Source organism: Vicia villosa, linkage group LG6 (genome assembly GCF_029867415.1).
Source record: "Vicia villosa cultivar HV-30 ecotype Madison, WI linkage group LG6, Vvil1.0, whole genome shotgun sequence".
Taxonomy (NCBI): domain Eukaryota; kingdom Viridiplantae; phylum Streptophyta; class Magnoliopsida; order Fabales; family Fabaceae; genus Vicia; species Vicia villosa.
This window is the reverse complement of record NC_081185.1, coordinates 138198878-138210320: the sequence shown is the minus strand read 5'-3', so window position 1 is coordinate 138210320 and position 11443 is coordinate 138198878. Positions and strand designations below refer to the sequence as shown.

Sequence of the window (11443 nt, the reverse complement as noted above, 5' to 3'; positions counted from 1 at the left end):
GAATGCATATACTACTAGTATTTACTCCGATTAGTCCCTTCTTATTAAATATTCTCATAAGTCCTAAATTAAGAAATTTAAAAATAAGATTTTTTTTAATTTAAATAAATAAAATTGTATAACTTTAAAAAAAATGTTAAGTTGATCAACACTATCTTTAAATATGACTAATCAAAAATATATTTGATTATCACAAAACTTGATCAATAATAATATTATCATATTTAAAACAGTATATTAAATATATATCATCTCAATCAATTGATATTTTATTTATTTGGTGAGTATTTTTTCTTTTCCTGAGTTTTAGTTTCAGTGTTTTGTAATCAGGTTAGAGGATCTTTAAAATTCGCAATGATAATTTGTTTATAAAAAAATTGATATTTTATCATTTTTATATTAATTTAGTTTGTTAATTAAAACTTTCATAAACAATTTTTTTAAAAGTCTTAAATTAAGAATAGAGAACATATTTTCATTTTAAAAACATCAACATATAGTCATTGTTTTATCCTATGGTTGACTAGTTTATATGAAGTTTTAGATTTGAATTCAAATATATTTTTTTTCTTTTTATGTAAATATTAATTAAAATGTATGTTAATAATTAAATCTAAAAAAATTATAACTTAAATTAAAAAATGTAAATCTTTTTGTTTATTATTATCTGTGTCTTTTAATGTAATTCTTTTATAAAAATTACAAAAATTGATTAAGAGATGAAATTTATTTAAATTTTGAATTTTGTAAGAATCAATATTTTTTTTAAACTTTATCTTTTCAGTAGTTCTTCTATAATGATTTATAAGTAAAAGTTAATATTTCATATTTATTATAAAAATTTAAATTTAATATTTTTTAAGAATATTTTGATGGAAAGATTTAAAAATGAACTACTGTATAACTAAAATATATTAATAAAAAATTAATCAAACCACTTTTAAAATGAAAAGGAATCCTTTATAAAAAGGTAGTAATAGAAAAAACACAATTTATGACTTTCTTTGGGTTGGAAACACAATCTCACAATATATATAACCTTTGCTCCCTAGTTTTATAGTCTAGAGGCTACACCTATTGCTTTGTCAATTCAGGTTCTTTTTAAAACCCTTCTCTTCTCCCTTTTGGAACACTTGAAACCCCATTATCACTTTAAAACTTGTTAGCAAAAGCATCTTTAGTTCTTCTCAAAAATGGAACTAGCTTTGAGCTTAGGCGACACTCCAAAACCATTCTCTCTCTTTCAAAAATCCTCAGACCAAAAAAACACTTCCTCAGATCCACTTATCCAACTCAACCTTCTTCCTTCAACTCCAGTTCTCCTTCCCCATCCTTCTCCAAACCTTCGAATTCCATGGCTCAACGATGCACGTAAACACCATATACTTATTACTTCATCATGTATAAATAATTTTTTTTTATAAACATATGTTAATTGTTAGCTGTGATATTATTTGCAGTCGGAGTTGAACCGGCGAGGATGTCGAGTGTAAACAGATTCCGGCTGGCGGCGTCGGTTGAAGATATTACCGACGAAGGAGCTGCGGTTTCATCACCGAATAGCGCGGTGTCATCTTTTCAGATGGATTTCTCTATCATGAACGGTAATAATGGAAATGCTGCTGAGGGTGCAGAAAGAAATAATAGTCGTGAGAGAGGTGCAGATAGCGATGATGAAGAAAATGGTTCCACTAGAAAGAAACTCAGACTCACTAAAGAACAGTCAGCTTTCCTTGAAGATAGCTTCAAAGAACACACCACTCTCAATCCTGTAATAACTTCCTTTTCTCTTTCTTTTTTTATATTAACTTTTATCTTTAATATACCTCATTAATATTAATCAATTTTTTTTATTAAATACTTTAAAAATTTGCAGAAACAAAAACTTGCTCTTGCAAAACAGTTAAATCTTCGTCCACGTCAAGTAGAAGTTTGGTTTCAAAACAGAAGAGCAAGGTAAGAATAGAAACTACCATTCACCTTATCTTTTCTTATCAAAAAGAGTAGCTCAACTGATATGTGATAGTCGAGTGAAATGAGTATAATTTGTTGTTTCAAATTTATTCTGCAGTATTTATTTATATTTATGTAAACAAATTATTGATATTTATATATTAAAATTTTTATTTAAAATTTTTTTATCATAAAATTGTTTATTCATTTTTTGCGTATGAAATGAAAAATAAATTTTACAGGACAAAGTTAAAGCAAACGGAAGTAGACTGTGAGTACTTAAAAAAATGTTGTGAGACATTAACAGAAGAGAATAGAAGATTACAAAAGGAACTGCAAGAATTAAGAGCTTTGAAAACTTCTCAACCATTCTACATGCAGCGTCCAGCTACTACTCTCACTATGTGTCCATCTTGTGAAAGGGTTGCCACCAACACCACCGGAGCCACCGCCGGAGCTAAACAAACCGCCTCGATCGCCGCTGGAGGGCGCGGCGAACAATAATAATGAAGCCCAGAATATTGTTTGTACTGTACCTAATGGACAAGACCCAGAAGTGGCTGGCCCAGCAGGCCCATCAGATTTGTTTTATGATATGATAGGTCAATTTTTCGTATTTTAGGTATAATTAGTGAAAGGTATATCAAAGAAAGAGGACAAAGAACATTCAATTCAACTTCACGTACTATTTATTTTCCATTTCTGTACAGTTTTTGTTTCCTATTTTTTTTTTTAATTTTGTTATTATTTTATTCGTTTGTTTTGTTTGTTATTAGCTACAGTAAATTCATGGAACGAATGAGCATTTTTTTTTATTATATCAAACACCAATGATTTGGTCGATGGAAACGTGAAATGAAACTCATGTTTTATTTTAGAATTAAACTAGTAAAGGACCCGTGCGTTCGCATGGGTCACGCAAAGTCGATATAAATAATAAATAAATATATAATAATGGTTAATAAATGTATATAAAAGATACGCAAATTAAAAAGAAAAAACATTTAAAATTATAATTATTATATAAATATTAATTTAATCTAGTAAGGAATATATACTTTAGTAGAAAAAATAAATGAAATAATTAAGTAGTCATCTACTTATTTGATTTGGTAACAGCTACCAAACATTTTTGTCCAAATTTTATTCATTGTCACTCATACCCCTATCTTATTATAAACATTTGAAATCTTTTTCACTTATTTTAAATAGGCTAAATTACAGTTTTGGTCCTCGTATTTTGGCCAACTCATGAAATCAGTCCCCCTATTTATTTTTTAAACAGTTTTGGTACCCCATGTCCATTTTTCATTCAAAAAACGTTGTTGTGTACCATTCTTTAGATACATATCATACTTTTATTGACTTGGAATGAGAAATATTAATTATTGACGACATGTTCTTCCTTTAATCATCTTCTCTAAACGTATTCTCTTTCTCTCAGCTTGTTCGTTCATCTCTTTCATTCTCCAAAAAAATGCTCTCTACGTTCTCTCTCGTTCAAAAAGTATGCCACGAATACATAAAACTGAAAAATCAGCATTTTTTGGACGCAAAATGGATATGGGGGACCAAAACTGTTTAAAAAATAAATTGGGGGACTGATTTCGTGAATTGGCCAAAATAGAGGGACCAAAACTGTAATTTAGCCTTTTAAATAAAAATTTCAATATATTTAATAGATTTATATTTTCAAAAATATCAATTATAGGTTAATATGTACCTATAAAAAATAAAGGAAATAATTAAATAGTCATCTATTAGTAGTAAATAAATATAATATAGTAATGGTTAAAAATATAAATAAAATATATACAGATTAAGTAGCTTTGCCCCGTCGAAAAATGTATATTTTAATAGAAAAATACAAAAAATATTTAAAATTGTCTTTTAACATATATATATATATATATATATATATATATATATATATATATATATATATATATATATATATATATATATATATATATATATATATTATTAGAATAAAATCTCATAATGACTATATATATAATGAAAATAAAATGAAGATTATAAGTTTTAAAAATATTCATAAAAAAATGTAATAATTTTGTATTTTCTATAAAAGATACAATGTCCGCGTGTTTGCCACACCCCGCACCCCTGGTTTTGCAGGGCGGAGGAAAGGTTTTACAACCCGTGTATCCATTTTTAAAAATATTTGTAACTTATTTCCGTTTATAAAAATAATTGTATCAATAGTTGACTTTTCTCGTTTATAAAAATAATTGTAAGTTATTCCCGTTTATAAAAATAATTGTATAAACAATTAACTTTTTCCCATTTATAAAAATATTTGTAACTTATTCTCGTTCATAAAAATAATTGTATCAACGGTAAACTTTTTCCCGTTTATAAAAATGTTTGTAACTTATTCCTATTTATAAAAATAATTGTATTAACACTATAAACAGATTTGAAATATAATCAGATTTGAAATATAAAAAAACACTATAATCAAATTTGGAATATAAAAAACTTAATTTGAAATATAAAAAATTTACTACCTTTCAAATTTAGATATAAAACTTATTTTTTTAATATGTTATAAAAATATTTATAATATAAGGAATTTAATACCTTTTAATTCATTATGACATTCTAATCATATTTGAAATATAAAAAATTCAATACATTTGAACCTCTTATGAATATTGCAGCTACAACATATTTAAATAGTATAATATATATTTTTTTTAGATAAATAAAACTTTGTAAAATTATTTTTATTGTTATTTAAAATATTTCCTTGTATTTTGTTGAATAGTATTTTATTTTTGAAGCATATAAAAAACAAATTTTTTTAATTATTTTATATTTTTTATATAATGTATATTATTTTGTCAATGAATCAATAATATTATTAAAATATTTAAAAATAAAAGAAAAGTATTTGCACAACAACAGGGTGGAGATAATTGAATAAAGTTGTTCCAATAAAATTTATAAAAATAATTTTATAATTGTATATAAAAATTCAAAGCGCACGATGAATATTCTTTCTTCCCCGGATGACCTTTTTGTTTTAGCTACATTGAATATTGTAAAATTAATTGAATCGAGTGGATTTTTCATTTTCCCCGTGTATTACCAATAATTAACTGCACATCAATTATCACCAATAATATTTCATGTTTGAAATAAGGTACATCTAATAATAAAAAGGGAATAGTGTTTAAAGGAAGTTTTTCAAAGATTTTACATTGGTAAGTGAAAGTAATAAAAAAATTATAAAAGGGAATAGTGTTTAAAGGAAGTTTTTCTTGTACGTTTGATATTTTGATTCATTATACAACAATTATAAAAATACGGTGTATTAAAGGTATGATAGGGTTTACTTAGAAATATGGTAGAATTCAAAAAGTTTGTATTTTAATGTGGGAAGAAAATTCAAAAGCCATAAAATATTGCTGAAATTAATGAATACTTACTTTGGTTAATGTAGGAAAGAAATATGAAAAGGTATAAAATTGTTGGAAGAATAATCGTGGAAATTGGTTAAAAGTTAAACTGTTACGTTTTCCACTGCATGAATAATTATGCAGGTCATGTGGGAAAATGTAAAGATCAAAATTACTTTAACAGTATTTGTCAAATAAATGGATAACAATACAAAAATATGAATATATTTGCACTATCAATTAACCTGCCATTAATAATGATTAGAGTAAACTTTTTTAATTAATTAAATATTTAACGTGAAATGACACTTAGAGGTACTAAATAATTAATTACGTAAATTTGATAGTATACTACTTTATAATATTAAAAGTAGATGCCTTTTATACAACAAACTAAAATTGAATTATAATAATTAGTTATGGCTCAAAATTTATTGGGTGATTCTATATTTAACATAATTAACATATTAATAAATTTATTTTCTTATATAATGGTCAAATAAAAAAATTGAATGTATAATTAAACTCTTTAATAACTACAACAACCTAATAACAAAAAAAAATCGGAATATTTAAAACCTATTTTTATTTTTGGTCTTCCTTAATGTTAAAAACCTATTAAAAGATAGATTATAAAATATATTTTTATTTTATTATTATAACCATACATTTATCATAATAAGTACCATTATTATTATTATTATTATTATTATTATTATTATTATTATTATTATTATTATTATTATTATTATTATTATTATTATTATTATTATTAACAAACATTTATCACAAAAAAAAGACGGTAATTATCACTAACAGAAATTTATCACATAACACACATTTATATAAAAGAAAATTAAGAAAAATGATGGATCATAATACATTGTTTGATGAGTAGTGAGAGTTTGCTTCCATGCCATAGTTGCAATCTATTTATGATTGACCAAAATGCTACACAAAAATATGGATGAAAGTGTTTAATGGAAAGACTAATAAAAATAGATAAATGTAAAGGCATATAGAATGACCTATTTTAAATGTATTGAAAAAAATAAACTAACCATTGCAAAGAGAAACAAAATGAAATTATTAAGACTCTATAATGATACATTGGGAAAATATAAAAAATAAATTAAAGCAATCTCATACATGATAAAAATATTTTTTAAATGGAGATAAATTTGCAAATTCTCGTAATGTTCCAGTCATTCAATTCTCGGTTAGTACCATAACCTGATACATGAGCTGTTTAAATTAGAAAATCAAAAATTTATATTTTATTAATCATAGAAATATACATTAGAAATTTAGAACTGGCCAACAATTTCAGGATTGAAAACAAATCTATTACTATAATAACAATTTTTTTTTACCTTTTTCAAATTAAGTGAATTATAACCTATAAGTATTTGCAAATGTATGATTTATAAAAAAACATATCTCAAAAGAGAAAGAAGATACGAGTTTGTTACATAAATGAAAACAAATCCAATTTCATAACTGTAAACAAAAGAATAACAAAAAAGTTTTACCTTTAAAATTTAAAATTTGATCCGATTGTATGACAGCTAAAAAAACTTAAATGAATCAATTTGAGAATTCGTGAATGTATGATTTTTCAGCATAAATATCAAATTGGTTCAGTAAAAAATTTCATGGATTAATAAAAGAAAAAAACGATTAATGGAGGAAGATAATAAATGTAGCTGGAAAACGATTTTGTATGAAGGAAATCATCGTACAGTAACTTTTCTCTAATCTGCAGGCAAAAAGAAAACGTAAGTTTTCGAAATTTTTCTCAAAACAGTTGATACACTTTAGGAATGAATGAATTCTTTGTAGTTCTCATTCTGTTTTATAAAGGAAGATAAATGCATCAATTGTTGCAGCCACCGCCAGATGACAGGAACAGTTATTTTACTCACCTTCTTAAGAAACTACATGATAACAAAAGTACAACTCAAAATTCATAACATCTTGAAAATATAAATGCATCAATTATTGCAGCCACCGCCAGATGATTCGCTTGTGTCTAACAAAAGTAATGATCCGCTTGCAGCCACCCCCATCAACCGAATGAAATAACAAAAGTAAAATACTTGGTTAAAATATTCAAAATTATAATTTATTTTTTCTGTAAGCCAAACTTGTATTATTAAAATTAAAAATTACAAAATTTGTAGCTAAATGTGTCAAACTAAGACAAAACAACAATGACAGGAAAACACCAAGAAATGCAAAACATATATAATAAACATCAAGGGGACTATGAGATACCTCTGGCAATCTATTATTTTCCATTATAGAGCCTCTTTGCTCCACTCTCAATCAATAATAAACACACTTTTTTGAAATTCCAAGTTCTAACAATGAAACGATCTTCCGCACGAACCAACAGCGCGCCACCGTCTTCATTGCGCCTCTGTTCGTCGATTTCGGCCCCGTCATAGCACCTCTATGTGGTCGTATTTTCATCGGATCTACTCAACCATCACCGTGGAAACAACTGTAACATCATTATAATGCTCCTGAATATCAAAAAAAAAGAAAGAAAAAACACTGTATAATGGAAACAGTGTGACCTTATCATTGTTTCAACAATAGAATCTTACCTTAGTAGAATGGAAGATGAATCAATTGTTTGCTTGTGTGATTGTTGAGAGGAGAATTTCATATGCCGATTTTTATTGTTGAGTTTTAGGGTTGTGGCTGGAAAATGTAAAGGTACAAAGGGTTTTGGATGTTGCTGATTAGTTGTATTGGAAACGTGAATTTGTAGGCATGCAGTCTTGGAATGCACGGAGTGTGTATGGGAAGCCGTAAAAAAATCACATGGAAACCTAAGAGAAGAAGCATGGAGGTTGTTTTACTGTATTCCAAGGAATTTTGCACAATTCCAAGGAAGTTTTACACGTTAGTAATGATGGAAAAATATAAAAGGGTTAATGAAAGGTTTAGAAATAATTATAATATTTATTTATTAATTTAAATATTAAGGAAAATGAAATTACTTTTATGTCCCTGTTTATTACTCTCTAAAATGGTGATTAGAGGGATAATTAAAAGATTTACTATGTCATCTACTTTATTATATTAAAAGTAGACAAGTTGGGTCGGAAATAGATAGATATGTTTATAATAATAAATAAATGTTAATGTTTCTACTTTCATGATTCGTGATTTAAAAGTGTGTAGGTATTCATGATGCAATATTTTTTATCGATTTTGAGTCAAAATTCTTTTAAGTAAAGATAAATTTATCTACAAAGCCAATGAATCGTTCCTTTGAACCACAAAATCAGATTAGTTGATTTAATATGTAGATTAGAATTGATTGACTAAAAAAAAAATTATATATGGTTGCTTTGATTGATTTGTTAAAAATTCGATTGTGATATATAGGATTTAACTAAAACGGTTTTTTAATATATAATTTATAAAATTATATTTTATTTATTAGTATTATGAAAACATTATAAGATATGAGTTTGAAATAGGAGAATTTTTTAATAGACCCCTTGAATCTCTTAGCCACTTGACAAAAATTTTATAGATGCACATTTGGAAGTACATTTTTTTTCTTCAAAACATTTATTTTATTCCATAGATGCATCTACGGAAAGTATTCAAACAGAATGTTTCGTAGATGCACCTACGGAACAGTCTGCTATTTTTTAAAATCACATACATTTCACTCCAAAACTCAAGTTTTAAAACAACAATGGAAAACTCAATTACAGTCAATTAAAGTAAAGCAATTTAAACGCAATAGAAAATAGGACACCAAAAAACACATCGTATAAATTGTCGAGTAATAATGTCGAATACATATATCAAATCCTTATACAAATATGAAATCAAAATACATATATGAAATAAATCCGTCGGCATCACTACTGTGTGTGTCGTACATCATCATGCGCCTCTCCCCTGCCTCTGACCCTGTAACACCCATTTTCTAACCCCAAATATTTAGATAAATATACAAAGAGTAAAATAAATGCATAAACAAAAGGGCGTCACATGTTGTTTCCATCACAATGAAAACTCAAAATAAATCATAAAAACATGCAATGACGACCTTATAACATAATTTGAAACTTCATGCTTTCATACATTATGAATATCGCACGCAGAATAACAAATCTCAAGTAATTTCAATGAATATATCTCATACTATATACATCTACCAAATCATATAATATAACCAACTCATATATATATATATATATATATATATATATATATATATATATATATATATATATATGAATTCAACATTTGGCAACATAGCCATCATCACATTATGTCCAAAATATCAAGTTAAATATAAACAAGATAATAATATTCAAACATTAAAACATGAGTTCAAAACCCCCAGTGTTACATGATCAGAGCATTTGACTCACTACCTAATCAAAACGATAAAATTGAAAGACTCCTTGGCTAAATCATCGTGCAAGCACGCTACTTGTCGGAACTTGCACGATGTCACAATGAACATCATTCAAACAGAAGGGTGATAATTCACATCATAATGAATACATAATATATGTACAATGAATATAGCATACCATAGTATAAACATTCATCACAATTCATAATTTGAACAAGTCTCATAAGTATCACACATAGCACAAATACAATTACCACACAAATAACACATCAATTCAAGTAGCCACATAACACAAATATGCAACTCCAAATAAAATTAATGTGACTCATGCATGTGGTACCATGTGAGTATCAAGCTCACCACTCCCGATTAAAAAGCAGAGTCACGCTTTAGATCCGGACAAGATCAAAGCCCTCAAAATGTGAACATATAGTCCACCGCTTCCGAATCCACAAAAGGAACAAAGCCGCTTATGTTTCCACACAAGGATCAAAGCCAACCGGAGTAAAATCTCCCTATCAATACATGTACAATTATCACAAAACATATGCAATTAATATTATCCATACAATCTTAACAGACTGCATACCACAATAATTCCATGCATTAAATTATCCACCAATTGTACAAGATGCATCAAGTAATCATTCTCAACAAACACATTCAAATAGCATATACATATTCACACACATCATGTATATCATATCACATAACATGCCAACAAATGCTATACATAATTCACCAAATCAAAATACACATCACGATAATCATATGTAATTCACACAAAAACATATTGATTAAATCATTAAGTTCTAACCAATCCAATCCTATCATATAAATAATTGCATTAGCTTCCTAATGCTTCGAACGACACATAAAACGGAGTTACGGATCAAAAGTTATGCACATTACAATTTTTTTCCAAACAGTACATATTTGCCCGGCGGAAGGATCCGCTCACACGCCGCTCTATTACAGAAACTTGGCCACCCCTCGCCCGCTAGTCTCGCCCGGCGCAGACATGTGAGCGTGCACTCGCCCGACGAAGCAAGATGTTCGCCCAGTGAACAACACCAGAACCTGAAAAAACTCTGTGCTTTTCAGCACATTTCATACCACTCCAAATATGATTCTAAGCACCCAAAACTCATTCAAGCAGCGATTTAACACACATATAAGGTTCCTAAACATATTGCTAACCATGGGTTCACATACAAACATCATCAAACATGATTACTATCACAAATTCCATGGATTCAACCTAAACTCTTACATGTGAAAATGTATAAAGTGAAGAGAAATGAAATACCTAACATACTACTACTCATTGCATACTCATACATTCAAGATAATGAAAATTTTCCCCCTTACCTCAAATCAAAATCCTTCTTCTTCAAGATTTCCCCCAATTTTCTCTTTCTCCCTCTTTCTCTTCTCTTCTCTTCTTACCAAATATTAATGTTATGAAATGACCTAACTAAACTCTTATTATCTCATTTCTCTCTAACCGGGCTTAGCCAGCCATTCTATTTCAACTAATTAGGCCCATTAGCTATTATTTCATTATTCCACCAATAATTATAATAACTCAATTAGCCAAATTAACACAATAATATACATTTAAATAATTATCACCCAAATAATAAGTAAATAATAATAATAATAAAAT

At 27.3% G+C, this 11443-nt stretch overlaps 1 protein-coding gene across 1 annotated transcript; it reads left to right on the top strand.

Moving 5' to 3' along the window:
* Positions 1–1042: 1042 nt before the first annotated feature.
* On the top strand, positions 1043–2751 carry LOC131612511 (homeobox-leucine zipper protein HOX11). The gene is made up of 4 exons (XM_058884303.1): positions 1043–1371; positions 1461–1771; positions 1877–1956; positions 2196–2751. The coding sequence occupies exons 1-4, from the start codon at positions 1194–1196 to the stop codon at positions 2455–2457; spliced, it is 831 nt and encodes a 276-aa protein (XP_058740286.1). The 5' UTR covers positions 1043–1193; the 3' UTR covers positions 2458–2751.
* The last annotated feature ends 8692 nt before the right edge of the window (positions 2752–11443 follow it).